Here is a 13,970-nt window from a genome sequence, read left to right as displayed (position 1 = left end):
TAACCGCTATGAAAATAATTTAAATGAAATAGAACATTATTGATACATGGAAAATCACATTTAATCATATTTCCTGTACCTTTTATCAGAATGTAGTGTGAAGCATCTTCTGATACAAGCCGTCTGGTTTCCATATCCTTAAAGAATCCCCCTTCATTATTGCAGTCCATTTGGACTTCCCCACAATATTGTTTGTTCATCTCTTTCTGAACACCCTCAATATGTTGATTAAGTCTGTTGCGTTTAAGCAGACCAGACAACTGGTACTGGGAAAAGTCAGCTGATTCCTTTAGGAGAAAGCACAAAGATTTCTTTAAAAAAAAATTGTTTAGACATCCTGATTTGAAGATTATTTTCCCCCTCAAAAATCAATTCATTAATTATGTGTTAAATGATTGAGAATTATTCACTGTATCTAAAAGCACTTTGCTGCAATATGCTCTGTGAGCAAGGCTCTTATTACATTATGGGGTCTACCATCAGGATACTGGAATGTTATATTTTCCTGCTTTCCAGACAGGAAATCAGCAACTGTTACGTAAAAAAAGTTCCAATTGTTAAAAAAAATCTAAACAACCTCTGGGGAAATTACACATATTATTAAAAAAGTACATCTGGGTATTTGTTTACAAAGTATATGAAATCATAACTATTACAGCAATAATAGCATTTGTGGATAAGTTGCAGAATTAGATGAAAGTACAGCCTCTTGGTGTGCAAGATAACATCGCTGGCCCAAAAAGCAAATTTTCTGGTTATTTTCGAGTTTTTGTGTTGCATTTCAGTTTTGGAGGCTAGTTTGTACCAGCAAAGTCCATGTTATCTGATTATTAGAAGGTGACATGCTGAGCATTTTTGAATAACCTAGATACCAAGGGTGCAAATTTGCAAAACTGTGAAAAAGTTGGTGGCAAGCACAGGAGATAAAATAACAATTTTACAGCCTTGATTTCTGCAGCTGCTTTCACTGCAGGCTAGGTTTCATTAGCCTTATGAAAACATTCCTTAACAGCTGGCATAATCTGTATTATTGAGGTTTGGTGACACACATGAAAGATGAATGAATGTAACCCAATTATTGCAAATCTACTGTAAAAGCATTAACTGGATTTAGTGAAAAATATGACTACTTCATGAAATAATTCATGAAGCTGTCATGCTTTATTTTAAGGTATAAACACACAAACTAATTACTAATTAATGTAACCATTTCCTCTACCACACACAAAAATAAATCAACCTACCTGAGGCATAGGCTCCATTAGACTTCTTCGACGTTTGGTGAATTCTTTGAGGTCTGTCAAGATTTCATGCCTTATCTCTGGAGGTAAACTTGCAAAGTCTTCTGAATCAATGTTTACAGAATTAGGATTCTCAAGAAATTCATTCTAAAAATAGAATTGGAAAACACAAATTTCATAAAAAGTATTATGAAATTTATTAATTTCTTATCATTTAAATAAAAGTAAAATCCCAGAGGAAATCTGATTAGTCTTGAAAGCATATGAATTAGTCAATGGATCAGAGGCCTATGCTGCAAGAAGCAGCAGAATGAGTTGCATCCACTGGTTAAGGGAGCATCTTGGATATAGCTCCTGCCATTTTTGCAACTTTCCAAACATTTCTTTAGGTTTAGGAATAAAATCTAGCAAAATATTTGAAAACAGATAGAATTAATTATTTGGTTATAAAAAGAACTGGAGGAATGTGGATTACAAGGCTGGCTAACTTGTTGAGGTCTACCAATATTTCCTTCCCACCACACTTCATGCTTCAGCTCCAATCTGCGATGCCACACTTCCTCTGACCCACCTTCTTGTCTCCACGGTACCCCATTCTCTTCCCATCCATCCCATTGTTCACTCTTCTCATCCATCCTTAGACATTTCTTTGCAGGATAAGCATCATATTGGAAAGAGAAATAGAGTTAATGCTTTTGCCAAAGCCCTTTGACCCAAAACATTAGCTCTGTTTCTTTTTGTACAGATGCTGCCCGATTTGCTGTTTCCAACATTTTCTGTCACAAATCTTACCTTTTTGTTCTCATCCTTCTGCCCATTTTTCCCTGGCTCTGCACTTGCTAACAAAGTAATTTTTATATCAGCTTATTCTGATGAGGGTCATAGAGTACTACAGTACAGAAACAGGCCCTTTGGCCTATCAAGTCCATGCCTACCTAGTTCTTCTGCCTAGTCCCTTCTACCTACACCTGGACCATATCCCTCCAAACCCCTCCCATCCATGTACCTATCCAAACTTCTCTTAAAATGTTACAATTGAACCCACATCTACCACTTCTGCTGGCAGCTTGTTCCACACTTGCAGCACCCTCTGAGTGAAGAAATTTCTCCTCAGATTCCCCTTAAGTATTTCACCTTTCACCCGAAACCTAGTCTCACCCAACCTGAGGGGAAAAAGCCTGTATGCATTCACCCTATCTATACCCCTCATAATTTTGTATACCTCTATAAGATCTCTCCCCCACCCCATTCTCCCGCGTTCCAGGGAATAAAGTCCTAACCTATTCAACCTTTCCCTGTAACCCAGGTCCTCAATTCCTGGCAACGTCCTTGTAAATTTTCTCTGCACTCTTACAAGCTTATTTATTGATATCTTTCCTGTAGGTAGGCGACCAGAACCGTACCCAATATTCTCAAATTCAGCCTCACCATCTTGTACAACTTCAACATAACATCCCAACTCTTGTACTCAATGCCCTGATTTCTGAAGGCCAATGTGCCAAAAGCTCTCTTTACGACCCTATCTACCTGTGATGTCACTTCCAAGGAATTATGGATGTGTATTCCCAGGTCCCTTTGTTCTACCACACACCTCAGAGCCCTACCATTCACTGTGTAAATCTTACCCTGGTCCATCCTCACAAAGTGCAACACCTTACACTTGTCTGCATTAAATCCCATCTGCCATTTTTCATCTGCCAAATTCCATCATCTGCCATGATGAAAAGCCATCATTTCTTTCTCCAAAAGACAAAGTGATTGTTTTCAGTAAATTAAGGTATCAATTCTCTCAGGAAATGATCAGTCACCTGTAATGACCTTTCATTCTTTATCCGTTCTTCCCACTCCTTCTCTGCCTCTTCATCCGAGCTAAAAGTGAAAGATTACTTCTGTGAATTTTATGTCAATAATGTAGATACACTCAAATATCCTCTCAATATCAATTTAACATTGCAAAGGCAAAATATTATGCAAAACTAAAACAAAAAAAGGGAAAATTTGCTGCTGTTTCCATTGGATGGGAAAGGCATACCTGATAGGTACTGCTCCATTCCTGGACCTGTCCCCAGGTCCCTGCGGCCTGGGAATACTGCTGTTTCTGGCCACATCCCATACAGAATTAACATCAGCAAAGGGAGCAGGAACTACAAGTTGACTTCCCAAAGTTTTAGTTCTGACTTTGCAAGGTGCACGTCATAACTGCAAGTACATTAAGCTGAGTTAACTAAATTAAGCTGCCTGCTTGATTGGCACCAAATTCTCCAGAATCAGTGCTGTGAGTAGAGTGTGTGCCATCTAGAAAATGCATTCCATTAATTCACCAAGGTTTCTTTGACAGGACCTCAACTCAGCATAAGCCTACCATGCAATACCTTATTAAAGGTCTGTTGAAGATGTAAATAAATCATACTTACTACATTCTTCTAAGTAATCCATCCACTGGAAACATCATGATTCCCAAGGGAAAGAGTCAGACGTGTTAAACCCAAAATATTTTGCGGGGGGGGGGGGGGGGGGAGGGGGCGGGGATGACCCAATAATAACAGGTCCAGGGTCTCATTGTCTCAGACACCCCTCAATTCCCACCAGCTCCTACAACCCCAAGCTCTCACTGAGTTAGGTCCCACCGAGCTAGATTCTAGTGTCTGCTCCCAGGATCTCTTTAAGCTAGATCCCACTGTCCATTTCGAAGGTTTCACTGAACCAGATGCACTGTCCATTCCCAGAACCTTTCTGAGCAAGATGACCCATCCATTCCTTGGTTCTCATTAATTCAGACCCTGCCCATTCATGGAGTTTCACGAGCCAGACTACCCTGTCTATTCATGGAGTTTCACTGATCCAGATCAACTCCACTCCTCCCTTGGCTATAAATAAGTTTACAACCAAGAAAACAAAACAAACAAACCTGTTTTCCTCTTTCTGTGCCAAGGAAGGCAGAATAAAAATGTCATCAGTTTCTTCTCTTCTCACCCGAGAAAGACTGGGGATGATCTCATCACTGTTGAGAAGAAAAACAGGAAAATTTCTCTCAGAAACTAACTTCCAAAAATAATTTTTTCTTGGTTGCTAATGCGAGAAGAAAAGTTGACCTATGTATAAACTGGGGAAATCTATCCATATTTACTTCATCTTTTTCTCTCACTTTAATGAATGGAGTAAAATGTATTACTAATACTTCAAACCAAATTTTAAAGTCTAAGCATTTAACCAGCACAAAGCGTAATTTTCCATTCAACATTTTCTGTTGTAGTAATGTTTTAAAATTAGTCCTTATGATCATTTAAATATTTCAATTCTATGACATCAGTATCATCCGGAAATTATGAGGGTACAGCAATACGTCGGAAATTATCTAAACCTTCAAAATAGGTACAGGTTGGTGATTTCACTGCTAGATAAGATATTTATTTATTAGTCACATGTACATTGAAATACACAGTGAAATACAGGTATGTCTTCTTGCATTGCTAAGAATGTGCTGGGGGCAGCCTGCAAGTGTCGCCATGCTTCCGGCGCCAACCTAGCATACCCACAACTTCCTAACCCGTACGTCTTTGGAATGTGGGAGGAAACTGGAGCACCCAGAGGAAACCCACGCAGACACGCTCCAAGCTATCACCATCAATGTGGGCACAAACTGCAAGATAATTTTAACCTGTGAATGTACTTACTACAAACAAAGAAGCCTACAAAACTTAGACAAAAAGGTTATGTTCACAAGAAAATCCAATCGAATATATGCAAATAATATTTGAAATATTATTGGGAGGGGATGGCATAGAGCAGATACCTTGAGTTTCCAGTTGCCTGTCATTTTAATTCTCCATCTGACTCCCACCTCGATTTCAACCTGTCCACGGCCTCTTACACTGTTCTAACAAGACCTAAGCAAATTTGAGGAATAGCACCCCATCTTCCATCTGGGCACATTTCAGCCTTTGGAACTCAATATAGAATTTAATAATTTCAGATAACAATTTTTCTGTCTGTATCAGAACTGGCCTGTTCTACTATAAGGTTATCCATCTGTAATGTTAACTGTGTTTCCCTCTGTTTTCAGCAATTTCCTTTTCATTGCAGGACTCAGCAACAGCTTTTACATGTCCCTTCATTTGTTTTTTTTAAATCTCCTCTCTCAGTCTCTCAAAATTCTCTCATTAAACTATAAACCTGATAGCTCAGAACAGCCACTCTGTTGCTGGAGACCATGTGAAGTCAAATGGCAAAGTCAGGAGATGCTGGGATATCTCAGCATTTTCTGACTAGACAATCAAAAAAACCTTTTCTTCCTAAACTTACTTTAAACTTTAATTGTTTAATATGAGATTCAAAACAGCTGTTAAAATGTCTGAATATCAAAAACATTTAAAAACTTACAAAACTTCAAAGGCTTCAACCAGAGATGAGGCTCCCCACCCCCACTTCCCCTCATACTCTTCAGCAATGCCTGAGGTTCAACATGTGTGCACAAATATGGTTCACAATGTAACAGCTTTTAGGATAGAAAACTTGTATTTAAGAACCTCTTAAAAAATTACTGCCAATGAAATATTTCTGAGTGTAGTCACCGTTGCAATGTTAGACATACTGTAGTCAGTTTGCTGAGCAGATTGCCAAAAATTACAACATGATAATAAACAGCTAATTTGTATTTTGATTTTTAACGCAGGAGACCAGGGATACCACTCCCTTACTCTTTTCTTTAAATTAGTACCACACAATTTTCTTATTTTGCTTAAGAGAACTGACAGCCGCCTAGTGTTAAGTGTCATCCAAAAAAAAGAGTAGAGTGCTCTTTAAAACCTATACTGTTGAAATCAAAATAATCCTAAAAGTTAACTACTTTACTAACCTTTTGCCTCCAAATGCAGTTTTTAGGGCAAGCCTCTTCAAGAAAGTTTTCATTAGCTTGTCTGTAGTTTTCTTTGTGTCTTTAACTGCCAGATCCTTTCTCTTCCACCTGTTTTCCTGATATAATTGCTGACTTCAGTTTAACCAATGTCAAGTATCATTGTGTAACAATATTTGAATAATTAAAGCCCAATTAAGACCACCTCTACTTTGGCAAAGAAAAGTGTACGATTAATCAGTAAACAGCTAGGAGACAGAACAAAAACGTGCTATCCAAAATGTAACACAAATCTTATGTGTATACATAAAAAACTGTGTTTTTAAATGTTTGTTATCTTTCCCAATTTTAAATTCCTATTCCCACATTCATGATGGCAACCATCCAGGTAAACCTACCTGCCTCTGCCAATGGTAGTGCTGCAGCATTCAGCAGATAAATATCTACACTTTAACCAAAGCTACTGCTCTGCTTCCTAAACTGCAAGAGTAATAACATAAAGAATCAAAATAATGTCTACTGACTAAAGAAAAATAGTTGTGCTGGTCCTAGTATCCCTGCAAATATGCTGCACAACTTTCTTTCTTTCTTTATTTCAGAACTTTCTTTCTTTATTACAGAACTTTCTTTCTTTATTATTGCACAGGTAGAGCAGTGGGAATGACACCCAGGGCAGTGATATGCTCTGCTTGCATGATGTGAGAAGTCAGCGAGACCTCAGGTGTCCCCTATGACTACACCTGCGAGAAGTGCATCCGGCTGCAGATCCTTACAGACCTTGTTAGGGAACTGGAGCTGAATGACCTTCGGAACTTTTGGGAGACGGAGGGGTTGATAGACAGGAGTTACAGGGAAGCAGTCACACCCAAGTTGCAGGAGGCAGGTAGCTGGGTGTCCATCAGGAGTGGGAGACGGAATAGGCAGTTAGTGCAGGGCATCCCTGTATCTGTTCCTCTCAAGAACAAGTATATTGTTTTAGATAGTGGGGGGGAATGATCTACCGGGGAAGGCCACAGCGGTCAGGTCTTGGGCACTGAGTCTGGCTCTTTGGCTCAGAAGGTAAGTAAGGAGAAGACACAAGCGGTAGTGATGGGGATTCATTGGTCAGGGGAGCAGACAGGAGGTTCTGTGGACAAGAACGAGACTCTCAGATGGTATGTTGCCTCCCAGGTACCATGATCAGAGATGTCTCGGATCAAGTCCATGGCATTCTTAAGGGGGAGGGCGAGCACCAGAGGTCATGGCACACATTGATCCGGGGTTTCATCATTTTAGATATGATTGAGGTGGAAGTATTAAAGAGGGAAGGGTGGCATTACTTGTCAGGGAAAATGTCACGGCAATGCTCAGAGAGGACATACTGGAGGGCTCGACTACCGAGGCAATTTGGGTGGAACTGAGGAATAAAAGAGGGATGACTACGTTAATGGGACTATATCATAGACCTCCCAATAGTCAGCAGAATCTAGAGAGCAAATTTGTAGACAGATAGCAGACAGTTGGAGGAAATATAAAGTTATGAGAGTAGGCGATTTTAACTTTCCACATATTGACTTGGACTCCCATACTGTAAAAGGACTGGATGGGATAGAGTTTGTCAAATGCATTCAGGAAAGTTTCCTTAATCAATATGTAGATGTCCCAACTACAGAGAGCGTGATACTGGATCTCCTCTTAGTGTTACAGATTAGGTTGCTATTTGGTGAATGTCCCTTTAAGACATAGTACAGTAGTGTGTGTGTGCGTGCGCGCGCACGGCGTCATTACGACAACAGCAAGATAACAATGTGCTGACATTTGTTCAGTCAGTCAGAAAAAGAGAGAGAGAGAGAGAGAGAGACTGACTGCTGGTCTCTGTATCGATGGATGAAGAACAATAACTGTATCTGTCACTACAATCCACTTATGGATTTTTGGAGTAATCCAGTGGAGTGCACTTTGTCATTAACCTGTAGAAGGAAACAGGTATTTCTGTGGACGGCCACATCTCGAATGCCTTTCGGGGTGGCAGATACTTTGGAACAAAGCAGTGGAGATCGTCAGTGACTGAGGTGTTGTATGGGTTCCATTGTGGAACATTTGGATTTCATAATTTCTCTCTATTCTCTATCTACATTTTCTCTTCAGTCAACGGTGGTTTTGCAAACGCCTTTGCTCACATTTCACCTTATGACTTGCTGAACTGGACTTTGAGAACTATTCCTGGACTTGGAGTTTGGGAATTTGCCACACACACACTGAGTTTAGTTTTGGGGTTAATGTTTAATATCTAACAGTTCTACATTTTTAATAACATAAGTAGTTATTAATAAAATAGTTTCTAACACTTATACATGACTCGGTGTGTTTCTTTTGTTGCTGGTACGTAACATTAGGCAATGAGACGGGGCAGGTGACAGAAGTGAATGTAGGGGAACACTTTGGATCTAGTGATCATAATTCCATTAGTTTCAAGATAATTATGGAAAAGGATAGGACTGGTCCTAGGGTTAAGATTCTAAACTGGAGGAAGGCCAATTTTGAGGGCATCACAAGGGATCTGGCAGGCGTGGATTGGGATAGGTTGTTTTCTGGCAAAGAGATGCTTGGTAAATGAGAGGCCTTCAAAAATGAAATACTGAGAGTATAGAATCTGTGTGTTCCTGTTAGAACTAAAGGCAAGGCTAACAGGTTTAGGGAACCTTGGTTATCAAGGGATATTGAGGTCCTGGTAAAGAAAAAGGAGGTGCATATCAGGTTTAGGCATTTAGGATGAAGTGAGGCGCTTGAGCAGGATAAGAAATGCAAGAGAACACTTGAGAGAAATCAGGATGGCTAAAAGGGGACATGAGATTCCACTGGCAGACAAGGTGAAAGAGAATCCCAAGGGTTTCTATAGCTATATTAAGAGCAAAAGGATAGTAAGGGACCAAATTGGTCCACTCGAAAATCAGCGTGGTCATGTCATCTATGCATGGAGCCGAAAGAAATGGGGGAGATCTTAAATGAATTTTTTGCATGTATTTACTCAAGAGACAGACACAGAGTCTATAGAATTCAGGAAAAAGACTAATGAGGTCATGAACTATATCTAGATTACAGAAGAGGAGGCACTTGTTGTCTTGAGGTGAATTAGGGTGGATAATTCCCCAGGGCCTGAAGAGGTGTCCCCTCAGACCTCGTGGGAGGCTAGTGCAGAAATTGCAGGGGCCCTGGCAGAGCTATCTAGAATGTACTTGAGGTGCCGGAGGACTGGAGGATAGCTAATGTTCTTCAGTTGTTTAAGAAAGGCTCTAAGAATAAACCGGGAAATTATAGGCCAGGGAGTCTGATGTCAGTCGTGGGAAAATTATTGGAAGGTATTCTGAGGGACAGGATATACAAGTATTTGGACAGACAGGGTCCGATTAGGGACAGTCAACATAGTGGTGTGTGTGGCAGGTCATATCTAACCAATCTTATAGAGATTTTTTGAGGATGTTACAGGAAGGTTGATCGCGGGAAGGTGGTGGACGTTGTCTACATGGACATCAGCAAGGCCTTTGACAAAGTCCCACGTGGGAGGTTGCTCCAGAAGGTTAAGTCGCTTGGCAATCAGGATGAAGTAGTCAATGTTGGCTTAGCAGGAGAAGCCAGAGAGTGGTAATAGATGGTTGTCCCTCTGATTGGAAGCTTGTGACTAGTGGTGTGCTGAAGGAATCACTGCTGGGTCCGTTGTTGTTTATCGTCTATATTAATGATTTAGATGATAATGTGACAAACTGGATCAGCAAATTTGCAGATGACACCAAGACTGGGGGCATAGTGGACAGTGAGGAAGGCTATCAAAGCTTGCAAAATGATCTGGACCAGCTGGGAAAATGGGTTGAAAAGTGGCAGATGGAATTTAATGCAGACTAGTGTGACGGGATGCATTTTGGGAGGACAAACCAGGGGAAGACTTGCACAGTGAATGGTAGGGCACTGAGGTGTGCAGTAGAACAAAGGGACCTGGGAATACAGATCCATAATTCCTTGGAAGTGGCATCACAGGTAGATAGGGTTGTAAAAAGAGCTTTTGGCACATTGGCCTTCAGAAATCAGGGCACTGAGTACAGGAGTTGGGATGTTATGTTGAAGTCGCACAAGATGTTGGTGAGGCCAAACAGAATATTGTGTGCAGTTCTGGTCATCTACCTACAGGAAAGATATCAATAAGCTTGAAAGAGTGCAGAGAAAATTTACACAGATGTTGCCGGGACTTGAAGACTTGAGTAATAGGGAAAGGTTGAATAGGTTAGGACTTTATTCCCTGGAGCGCAGGTGAATGTGGGTGGGGGAGGGGTGGTGGTGGAGAGATCTTATAGAGGTATACAAAATTACGAGGGGTATAGATAGGGTGAATGCATGCAGGCTTTTTCCCCCTCAGGTTGGGTGAGACTAGAACTAGAGGTTATAAAAATAATCAAAACAGTTTTGCATTGAGAATTGGGTGACAGGTGAAAACAGATTTGCATTGAGAACTGGGTGAAAGGTGAAATATTTAAGGGGAATCTGAAGGGAAAACTTCTTCACTCACAGGGTGGTGTGAGTGTGGAAGCCAGCAGAAGTGTTGGATGTGGGTTCAACTGTAACATTTAAGAGAAGTTTGGATAGGTGCATGGATGAGAGAGGTATGAATGGCTATGGTCCGGGTGCAGGTAGATGGGACTAGGCAGAAAACCAGGCTGACATAGACTAGATGGGCTGAAGGCATTGTTTCAGCGCTGTAGTGCTCTATGACTCTACAAGAAGATTTGGGCTAGTCTTTATTCTCTGTACGTAATGCTTGGGCTAATACTTACAAATAAAGTTAGACTGACGTATTATTCTTTTATATGAACATAAACACCAAATATTGATAAATGACTTATAAGACCAAAGATTTGAAAAATCTTATTAAATTATTTGGAAAATTTGGAATTATACTCCTGCTCGCAGTATAGTATACTTTCTTGTTCATATACTATATTAAGTACTTTGACACAGAAGCACAAAATGAAATCTTTCCAGAAAGCAAGTTACAGTCACCAATAACAACAGTTCAAATTCAAGCATATTAAAGAACCTACCTGGCCTGCTTTTTTCCTAAAAACACAAAAAGCCTTCTGAAAAATCAAGAGCAATATTTTGACACAGCAGTGTCATTGCTGATGTTTTACAAAAAATTGTAGAAGTATAAAAGGATAGCAATAAGAAAAAGTACAATTCTACTTCTTTAACACATTTCTTCACTAATTAAGGAGAATTAAGTACAAAGCACTGATCCACTTTATCTTTATAAAAATAATCAAAACAGTTTTGCATTGAGAATTGGTACCTACCTCAAGTACAACATTTATGGGGTTAATACTCCCTCTCAATGCTGCAATAACTTTTTAAACGCTTGTCACAAAAAGATATCTTACATAAAGTTTACTATCCCTTGCATACCTGAAATAGTCCCAGAAAGAGATTACTGATACATATTGTGAAATGGTTGCTTTTGTGCCTGCCATAACCTCTTTCATACGTCATATCACTTAGGATTCCAAACTCTGTATATAAAAGATATTTTGTTTTCAATTCATCTGGAGTGGATTTAACAGAAAAGATGGAGTGTTTAAATCCACCGAGCCAATCACTTAAAAATGTTAAAAATAATTCTTAACTGTTTATGATAAACTGTTAACATACCCAAAATAGAAACTTTGTTGTATTCAGCTTTTTTAAAATTTTATTGCAAACTTGGATGGCAATCTTTTTACAAGGTCACACTTATCTAATATAGATTATGGACATAAAAATAGTATGACTTTTACTATCTAACCATTGAAATAAAGATCATTTTTATTGGACAACACTTACCAAAGTTTGTTTCTTCAGTAGTGGCATCTTTCCATCAAATACAACTAATGGCCGTATTCGATAAAACAACAATTTACAAAGTCGATGGAGCAAAATCAAAAGGTGAGCATTTGGTATAGAATTACCATGGCGATCTCGCGCTCCCTTCACAGCCTGGTTTAACCAAATGCTGATATCTTTTAAGAGGTGGTTAAGAAAAATTAAGCATATTTAAATAATATTAAATTAAATAGCATTATTATTTAAATTCACTTAGGAAGGCATTAATTCATAGCAACTCACTCCAAAAATAGGGATTCAGAAAAAAAATGCACATTATGCTAAAATCAGCCTAGTTAGATTGTCTCCCTAGTGAAATTACTTGCATCATATTAAAAATGTGATTTATTCTAACAAATGGTGCATTTTCAATAAGCCTTTACAAGAAACATCAAAATCTCCCTCATCACCAAGAGCACACCTATGAAAACGTTTTTGTAATTTAATGTATTTAAAAGTGATGGAAATAATTTAAAACCTGCCTGTCACTGGCTGTATATTAAATTAGCTATTTTATTTCCAAGTGACAATCTTACTCAAATTAGTGATTTAATTATGAGAAATTAAAATTAAATCAATCTCACTTTTTTTATGCAGTCAACACTATTTTAGAGCTGAGTCAGAGTAGACTAAATAAATCAAACACTACATTTTGTTTTCAACTTGCTTTTCTTGCTGTATGTATAGATGATGTGGCTTTGCATTACGGAAAATCGCAGTATAGATAGTTTTCTAAGAACACTCCCCCCCACCCCCAAATAATGTGGCAGTGGTCACCTGTACTTTTTTTGCATTCACCTGAGAGCGTAAACAAAGCCTTAACTGAGCATTTCACCTGGAAGTCGGCAGCTGTGAAAGTCCAGCATTTCTTCAGTAACTGCTCCCAGATAACAGCCAGAATTTTGTCTTCAAGTCTCCAGAGTGGGAATTTAACCCAGAACATTACCCAGATCTTCTAATTCTTATGAAAACTTCACTGAATGTTTGTGGTCCATAGCCCACTAGCTCAGATGTAGCTTTACAACAGTATTCCAGAACATTTGGTGAGAAAAAAAACAGTATAATGCAATAAATTTCTGGGGCTTCACCTCTCAAATTTTCACCATTCAGCAAACGTTTTATGTTGGGAATGTCATTCATTTAGATTAAGTTGAACAGGAGAAATTGATCTACGTTTCCACTGGGGTAACAATAGTTTAACTGTGAACAGTATCTTTACACTGAATGCTGTAACATAAGTAAAAATGGAGCCTGAATTTGGGGTCATGGCCTCAATCATCATTCCTCTTTCTTTCAGAGGAAATTTAGGCCTCAAAAGCGTGGATTTCTATTGCATAACTTTAAGTGAAGTTTAAAACCATTTTACATTAACATTGAATTTGTGATCCCAAAGCACTTACAAGTTTTGCTCTTTTGGCCTCCATCAGAAATATTAGCACAGAAACATATAACTTTCAAAAGTGAGGAAGTAAAGGATACCGACAGCAAGTATTTTTCCTTCAAGAGTTTCTGGGCTGGTTGGTTGTCCTGTACACTCCAACAGCTTCCACAGTCCCTGAACTCCCATAATGCTGCTTAAAATTACTCACGTCTCCGGGGGGTAAAAGTAACAATTTATAGTTCATCAAAGAAAGAAAAACACTGCAACAACAAAAGCAAGAGAGAAGTTTTGGGTTTGATTAGTATACTGACAATTTTATGAGGCAGTTAGAACTTTATAGAAATTTTCTGTTTAATGTAGAAGATAGTAAATTTATTCTGAACAATTATTACAGAACTACTTGCAATCATTTGGCACAGCAGAACATGTAAATTTACATTTTAGAAATATCATAGGTCTTTGAGAGGTGCTTTAAAAATATGATTAACTGCAGTTTAAATTTAAAAAAAACTCATGTACTGAGCAACCATATCAGTCAAATAGGTCTCTTCATAAAAGAAGCATATTTTATACAAAAGTAAACAGTGGTCAACTTAGATTTCAAAATTAACAA

The 13,970-nt window shown here is 38.8% G+C and overlaps 1 protein-coding gene across 1 annotated transcript in view; it reads right to left on the bottom strand.

The window, feature by feature from the left end:
* Positions 1 to 13,970, bottom strand: part of ercc5 (excision repair cross-complementation group 5) — a 93,969-nt gene that overhangs the window by 20,458 nt on the left and 59,541 nt on the right. Inside the window, exons 13-19 of the mRNA XM_052026570.1 lie at positions 13,456 to 13,547; positions 11,938 to 12,113; positions 6,097 to 6,212; positions 4,150 to 4,242; positions 3,050 to 3,110; positions 1,245 to 1,388; positions 80 to 287 (exon numbers count right to left, since the gene is read on the bottom strand). Coding sequence (XP_051882530.1) covers positions 80 to 287; positions 1,245 to 1,388; positions 3,050 to 3,110; positions 4,150 to 4,242; positions 6,097 to 6,212; positions 11,938 to 12,113; positions 13,456 to 13,547 — 890 coding nt within the window. The remainder of the gene's footprint in view (positions 1 to 79; positions 288 to 1,244; positions 1,389 to 3,049; positions 3,111 to 4,149; positions 4,243 to 6,096; positions 6,213 to 11,937; positions 12,114 to 13,455; positions 13,548 to 13,970) is intronic.

Source organism: Pristis pectinata, chromosome 11 (genome assembly GCF_009764475.1).
Source record: "Pristis pectinata isolate sPriPec2 chromosome 11, sPriPec2.1.pri, whole genome shotgun sequence".
In the NCBI taxonomy this organism is placed as follows: Eukaryota; Metazoa; Chordata; class Chondrichthyes; order Rhinopristiformes; family Pristidae; genus Pristis; species Pristis pectinata.
The sequence above is the reverse complement of the archived record's forward strand: the minus strand, read 5'-3'. Positions and strand labels throughout refer to the sequence as shown.